The 7,823-nt window shown below is 32.9% G+C and overlaps 2 protein-coding genes across 2 annotated transcripts in view; both read right to left on the reverse strand.

The window, feature by feature from the left end:
• Positions 1 to 38: 38 nt before the first annotated feature.
• LOAG_01653 (hypothetical protein) lies at positions 39 to 3,060 on the reverse strand. Its single transcript, XM_003137191.2, has 7 exons — positions 2,776 to 3,060; positions 2,123 to 2,262; positions 1,730 to 1,796; positions 1,445 to 1,564; positions 1,125 to 1,316; positions 816 to 974; positions 39 to 584 (listed from the first exon to the last, which is right to left on the reverse strand). Exons 1-7 carry the CDS (start codon positions 2,935 to 2,937, stop codon positions 375 to 377), a joined length of 1,050 nt encoding a protein of 349 aa, XP_003137239.1. The 5' UTR covers positions 2,938 to 3,060; the 3' UTR covers positions 39 to 374.
• A 2,578-nt stretch (positions 3,061 to 5,638) lies between these two features.
• LOAG_17564 (hypothetical protein) overlaps positions 5,639 to 7,823 on the reverse strand; it is a 14,255-nt gene continuing 12,070 nt past the window's right edge. The window contains exons 31-37 of the mRNA XM_020450224.1: positions 7,390 to 7,686; positions 7,208 to 7,310; positions 7,024 to 7,076; positions 6,786 to 6,917; positions 6,494 to 6,650; positions 6,086 to 6,205; positions 5,639 to 5,872 (exon numbers count right to left, since the gene is read on the reverse strand). Coding sequence (XP_020306133.1) covers positions 5,793 to 5,872; positions 6,086 to 6,205; positions 6,494 to 6,650; positions 6,786 to 6,917; positions 7,024 to 7,076; positions 7,208 to 7,310; positions 7,390 to 7,686 — 942 coding nt within the window. The 3' untranslated portion in view covers positions 5,639 to 5,792. The remainder of the gene's footprint in view (positions 5,873 to 6,085; positions 6,206 to 6,493; positions 6,651 to 6,785; positions 6,918 to 7,023; positions 7,077 to 7,207; positions 7,311 to 7,389; positions 7,687 to 7,823) is intronic.

Below are 7,823 nucleotides of genomic sequence, written 5' to 3' on the forward strand. Positions count from 1 at the left end.
TGCACTTATCACCAAAAATCAATAAATTTTAATAACAGGTGAAATCGTTGAAAACAATGGTGCAGTATTTCAATATTGGAAATTTCAGATGTCTAGCAAAGGTCCAAAAGTTCCACTATGATTATCAGTAGTTTCATTTGGTTCAAACTATTTTCACTAGGGAATACAACAATCACTTTTCCCACGAAAATCAATCAATAACATCTCAAACAAACACAGGAGAATATTCAACAAAGCTAACAAGACAAAGTCAATTGAAGTTTTTAAAACAAAAAATAAATACCTCAAAATCCTGAAACTATGACAGAAAACAACAAATCAGCCTGCATATATACATAAAACTCAACATATTTGAAAAAATACAGAGGTAATTATCATCCAAGAGCTTTTAGAAGATCATCTTCACACATATTAGCATCAAATACGACTTTACTCCACCTGCTTTGCTCAAGTGCTTCGTAAAATTCTTCACCATTTTCTAGTACATATTCGTTGCTCTGTTCAGCAGACTCATCCTCCACTGGTTCGACACCACACATTTCGTACGATACAATTGCCCCGCCAACTACGCAAGAATAGTACTGCTGAAATAAATTTTAGCCTTAAATGGTGCTAATTCAGTTTATATTCGGCCAAACCTCTGGAGTTGTATTACATAAATCATACAGCAGCTTTTGCATAATATTTATTAAAGACTTTCAGGATACTTCCATGAAAAAAGATAGAAAATAAGCTTGTGAACAATTTGAACAGAAAATGACGAGATAATATTTCGTATGATTCCTAGTAACATTAATAGATTCCAGTAATATTACTTCAGAAACGGTTTGCTGAGGGGTAGTTCGAGGAGTTGGTGGATAAGTATATTGAGCATGATAAGTATTCACTGGATGAGCACTTGTCACAGGTGCCGCATTATATGGATAATAAGATGCCACTGATGTTGGAGATGTCACAGGTGCTGCGCCATTATCCTGAAATTAGACTATATAATCCAAATAAGCCGAGCAATTATAATATGTAGACTTTGTTATGAAATTAGAAAGCTGAAATTAGAATACTACAATGACATTTGAATCATAGCTCACCGCCGAAACTTATTACTTCAAAAAAAAAAAAAAAACCTGTGTATGCAAATAATTAGTGGTGGTATCATATCCAGTAACAATATGCTGAGCTTGCTGTTGTTGTTGTTGTTGTTGTTGCTGCTGCTGCTGCTGCTGAAGATGACGAGGTTGTCTTGGTGCTCGATATTTCGGCTGTGCCAATTTTAGGATTAGTTGCTTACCATCGACGCGATATTTGTTCATTTCAAGCTAAAAATATTCAATATATAGTTGAAAATTTCTCCTATCTCCAGAGGTGGGTGTAAAATGTTACATAACTCATTTCCTCGAAAATTCCAGCAATTTTTAAAAATTGAATGAGTTTTAATAGCTATTACCAATGCTCTCTGCTGATCAGTTTGATCCGAAAATCGTACGAACCCTAACCCTTTTGAGGTACCATCCGTATTTCGGTATACTTTTGCTCCACGACACGATTCATAACGTTCACCAAAAATCTATAACAACTGTAACAATATTAAAGTAAAATAGATTATTGTGATGCTGAAGGAAGGATCGAGTTTTTTTCTAAGCCTAGTTTCAACTTATAGAGACGAATTTCAAATTCTGCATTGTTAAAACAAAGCAAAGTTACCCAACAGTAAGAGCAGTGAACAGCTTACCAGAAAAAGAGCAGCATCATCCATATCTTGTGGTACATTGTTGACAAACAGATTATACTCTGTATACCTGAAATACAATATTAAACCCGCGAAGATACGCGAAATACTAGCCATGAAGATACTATTTTACATATTGTTGACAAACAGATTATACTCTGTACATCTGAAATACAATATTAAACCCGCGAAGATACTATTTTACATATAAGCGATTAAAGTCAACAACCCAAATCACTTGTTCATACAGATGCCAAATAGTTACCGGTCAAATTTTATTAGTTGCGAATTTTTATCCAAAAAATAACCAGTTCCGACCGATGAACTAACCAATTTCGTACAATAAAAGAAAATTTGTTATGCTAAAAGGAAAAAAACAAATTCATTTCAACGAACGGTGCATTTGGAGAATTAGCAAAGGAAAGATTGAATGCTGCACATGGTTTCGATTTCGGAATAATTTTTCCATTGATGTGTAACATCGCACGGCGAGCCGAGTCGCGGTCAGCAAATTCAATGAAGCAATAACCGGCTTGCTGAAATCACTATACATTTGTTAGATCAAAATTCACCAATCTCTATCAGATGGAATAACTTAATGATCAGTAGTAAGCATTTTTATTTATTAGGTGCTCAGTTGCTCGACAAATTATATCGTGGTTACAGCTGAGTAACATTCAGGAGAACAAAGAAAAATTTCGACTTATGTTTAAACGTTTTTGGCAATAGGGTATCCGGTTAATATAAAAGAATGTGAAATTTATTATGCATTTAGCAGCTGTCTCTAACAGGGGTAAAATTATGCACAAATGTTCTTGTTCTCAGATGATCTGCAAGAAAACTCGGGTTGACATAAAATGAAAGAATAAGAAATAACTAATTCTTCATTTCGATTACCCGTCATTTTTAGCCAATAAAATCGTATCACCGGTGGATTCAAAATGTTTGAACTACTCATAGATCGATATTTACTTCTGAATTACTTATTAACTTGGAAACTCAAAGGTCAGGTATCTCTGAATGATGTTGTGACAATGAATAAACATAACCTTTCCGCTGTGTTTATCGAAAACAATCTTCACATTAGTTACTTCTTCACCCATTCGAGCGAATGCTTCCGCTATGAATGCCTGATCCCAATCGGGACTCAAATCACCCATCCACAGTGTGCGATCTGTATCATCGTTCGGTCGAGATATCTGGTATGCCATCTGTTGCTATCCGGAAAATACTTCTACTAATTAAGAAAAAGTGCCTTATCGAATGCAATATTCAACTTCGAAATTTTCGCAACGTCCAGTTCACTGCTCGACAAACAGTTCTGCAGCCTGAAAACTCAGAATGGAAACTTCAAATTCCAATTTATATCGGTACTACATAAAGCTTAACAACAATAATTATTCTATTGAAAAAAAAAAAAAAAAAAACTAACAAAGAATTTAACTATACATTTTAATACAAGGAAAAATTATATCGAGTTTAAATACACATTCTAATATAAAAAAAATTAATCTCAAATTCCGTTTAAAAAACCCAGTATGTCAATGTTAATCTCTAAAGCCGAAAAGTCCAACATCCGATCTCTCTCGTCCTTATTTTCATTAAATCAACCTAAACGGTTAGCTTTACTGATTCTTCCCCAGCACTTTTTTTCGCCCTGTTTCATATTGCAAAAATAACAATAAAACGAGATAACCCGAAACTTTGTTAAGAAAAAAAAAACTTTGTTAAGGTAAGCTTATAATCATCTGATGATATATTCTATAATGGTTTAAAACAGTGGAAGAAATATTTTTATTTACCAGGGAAACAAAGGAAGGGAGAGACTAATATGAAAGCACTGCCAAGTAAAAGGAAAAAAAAAACATTAAATCAGGCATTCTATACTGAATTTAGCTGTCAGAAAGACAGAATTCAATGGCATTAGTTTAAATTTAAGGATTTCTGTCCTTACTCACATGCAACGTCACTAAAGCAAAAGTTAATTAACAGATAAAATCTTAGAAGCCAGCATAAAGTTTGAAACAAGAAGAATAAGCTTTAAATGGTCGGATTCCGACGTCAAAAGAATTTGCAGATATACCATTTTTGTTACATAAGTTTATCTTCTCCAATTTCATTGCTAGAAATATTTTTGGATATTTCATGAAATATCCAACTAACATACTTTGATGCAGACAAAGTTGCATGCTGGTTAACCTTAACCTATACTTTTTTTTTTCTCCAGCTGGTATTACGAGTGACCTATTGTGATGCTTAGTCAACCTCATTTCATCCTTTTGTTATTGCTTAGTTCTTGATTAATTTTTCAATTTTAAATATTCACAAATTACTCTTTCCATCTTAAATTTATGGAATGAAAAAGCACAAATTTTTGCCTGAAAATAGATCCATAATTTTGACAATAACGGCACTGCATAAAATATGATAATTGATTTGGAAGGAGGAAAAGATGAACTCGGAAGAACCAGAAGGCAAAGAACGGAGAGGACGAAAAACAACGGAACTTTCAATTATGTTGCAAAATTAAACAAACAGAAAAGTAAATTAAACAATGACTTCAGAAAAACCAGTAGAGAGATATGCGGAATTCGCATTAAAAACATTTGCTTTCTTTTAACAACCAGAAAAAATTAGCTAAGATGAAAGATAAAATTATATATGGATAAAACCCCATTCCAGAACGAAAATGAAATACAATAAATAATTGAATGTGTTTATAATAACGGCAAAGCAAAAAATAAACCTATAAAATGACATAAACGGAATAATTTAGAAGATTTTTCAGGTAAGCGAATATGTCACCGAAGAAATTATGAGTTGTATCTATGGACAAAAAATTCAGCAAAAGTTTTAGATAATGTACAGAAAAACCTTAGCTCTCATGCAAAAAAGTGGACTGAAAGACCAGAATTCCTTCAGTTTTAAAGAAATTAAAATAAAATAGAAATTAAAATATAAAAAAAGTAAGCAATCAGTGTAAATGTCTTAAAGGTTCTAATACTGCGCGTAAATAAATTTTTAGGCAAAAAAAAAAAAATGAAAAGAAATATCACATAAGAACTACTTGTAGAACATTCACATATCACTAAATACATAATGGTGAAAGAAAAATATTGCTTGTGTGTTTATTCAAACTGATCCAAACTCATCATTTTGACGAAGAGCAACATTTATGTTTGAACAAATTTCCCTCTTCGTTCTTATCCTTTAACATGAAGTAACAAAAGTGTAAAGAAATGAAATAAAAACCCCCAAAAAAAGAAAAGAAAGTCAGTTTGGATGGATACCTACACCTAACTTGTCAAAAATACGATATTCTCAAATTTGTGCCAGAATTTTAATTCGTCTCACACACATGCTTATTGCATTTTGGTTCATAAGAACAACCTGGAGAAGTAAAGCCAGTGCTGTTCATAAATTCAAAATAAAACAATCCTACGATCCATAAAATAGTCAGGGTTATATTTTCAAAGTCACTTTAATTAATAGAACTGACGGAAAACGTGGTGATACTTGGAGACCTAAAGTTACCAAAACTAATCCAGAAAATGAAAAGTTTAGAAGTAAAATCTTTGTTCGATGAGGTTAGATTTATAGATAGGAAATGTAACAATTGAAATTAAGTAGAGAGCGGAATGGAAGACGAGTGAATAATGAAAATAACGAAATATCTAGCATTTCTATATAACATGGCAATTATAAAGAAAAATGAGGATGAATATGTAAAGTAATTTAAGTGACTTTGAAAATACTACCTGAATAACATAATTGCTCTTTACACGCGAGCGACAACAGACATCTCGTGAAATGTTAACACACTACTTCGCACAACTATTTCGCTTAAAATACTGTATTGAATTTCAAGAACAAAACAGAATAATTCAAATAATTTTTCGAAAATAAGATTTTCCCTTCATATGCTGAAACGACAGTAAAACCATTACAACCCAATTATAGTGCAATAAAAAACATATCATGAATATTAAACATGACTCAAACTAAACAAAAATCTTCCAGTATGAATCAGTGTTAACAGCACTCATGTTTAGCGATTCGATGGCACTTATTCAGCAATTTCAGCCTCTTTTGATAACGGACCAGTGTGCATACTGAACGGACTTTCTGTGGATGCTTCATTATCATCTGGAACATTGTAATTAACTTGTGGCAAAATGAAGTTTGGATATCCATCTAGTACACGTCGAAAAATTTTTGCCACCTCATTAAAAAAAAAAAATCATAATAAAAAAATATCATAAAAAAACTCACAACTCATTAAAATTTCATAAAAAATTTATTACTCATATTTCATAAAAAATTCATTTATTAATTCATGATTCATCCATAGAAATTTACCAGGCATTGAGGGTATGAACCCAAAGCTGGCAGCAGCAGGTACTGGTGGTAAAAGAGGGGCAGTATGAGTAGTTGGTTTTGAAGATGACGTTTCGATAAGTGGGTTGAAATACCTCGATCCTGAAAATGTCCTGAGGATTTGAACAGAGAAATCAATCGATTAAGATTGTGGTTAGGTGCAAGCAAATGAAACTACCTGCTTCTGCTGCATATTCAGAAGTTATGTAAATGACTGAGAACGGTTGTTGCAGAAATGCGAACAATATGTCGAAATACAGTGAAAAACACCACCCGAAAGTGTTTGTCAGAAAGAAATTCTTTCGAATTATTCAAACGATTCAACGACAAAAATAATATTAATAACAACAGGTACAATCCTGTTCCATTTCGATTTAAAAAAAAACTTACCACCGCTTAACCGAGCAGCAGTTAATCCACCAACCATTCCATGTGCTGACCCGTTTTGTTTTTCTGAAGTTAGTGAAACCGATGGAGGTGGGTCCGGGACAGATTCTTCCTCAATTCCTTCACCAACATACCTATTGAGGTTCGGATCCCATACAATCTGTAATTTGAAAAAATTTTAAAGTAAATCCAAAAATGATCAACTCTAAGAACGAATGGTAGAATAGCTGAGGTAACACTGTCGAACACTTAATTCTAATTTTATGAAGGATAATGAAACATTATTAAATAGTACTGATGGATGTTTGTCGTCGGGAAGAATCATTTCATTGTTCGATGGAATTGCTTTTGCAATCGTTGCTTTTAGTTTTGAAAATAGTCCTGCATTCTGGCGATGATCGTTTACAACGTTCCCCTCATTAAGCGTCTAAATTACGTATCATGTTAGATAGTTTTTGAGATTGACACTTGAAAAAATGAAACTTAACTAGCTGAATTAATCAAAAAAAAGTTGAGAGAGAAAATTCGCCAACCTTTTCATCTTTCCTAACCATATTTGGTTGTTGCTGGGAGGGATACGAACGTTCTGCAAAAGGGGAATGAAGCAAATAAAAACCAGTAGTTTAGATATGCAAAGAGTATATAAATGGAATATTTAGCTTAAAATACCCGGCTCAAAAGCTCAGAAGTTTAAAATACCAAAATACTGATCTGCACCTGAGTTCTGAATTATTGGTGGCACGTAGCCGGACTGCAAAGTTCCCTGAATCTGACTTTCTGTTCTTCCAATAGGTGCCATTCCGTTTAGGATTTTTCCTTCCTAAACAAATGAGATTTGCAGTTTTAGTTATATCAACAAAAGGGAAAAAAAACGAAAAATCGGATAAGATAAAATCTACCAAATGATCAACATTTCTATGTGGACTATTTTCATGACCATTTGTAAAAGTGCTATTGCCATTTGTCGCATATTCCGCAGCTATCTCGCTGTCTGCTCCTTTCGGATCAGCTTGCTGTTCCATTTTCAAGATTTTCCACTCATAAGTACCATCATCATAATAACTTTGCACTGCTTCATGTGAATTTTGTTCATTTGCTTGTGACAACGGAGGTGAAACAATCGTTGTATGAGTTGTAGAGCTACTTTCAGCAGGATCTTTCGCGCTAACTGGCAGAACTGGAGGAAGTGATGAGTACTGAAAATTATAGGCACCAATTGGTACAATATATAGATAAGAATGCCCTTATAATAATAATAATAATAATTAATAATAATAATAATAATAATAATAATAATAATAATAAGTAATAATAATAATAATAATAATAATAA

The sequence above is a fragment of the Loa loa genome (assembly GCF_000183805.2).
Source record: "Loa loa unplaced genomic scaffold supercont3.93, whole genome shotgun sequence".
NCBI lineage: Eukaryota > Metazoa > Nematoda > Chromadorea > Rhabditida > Onchocercidae > Loa > Loa loa.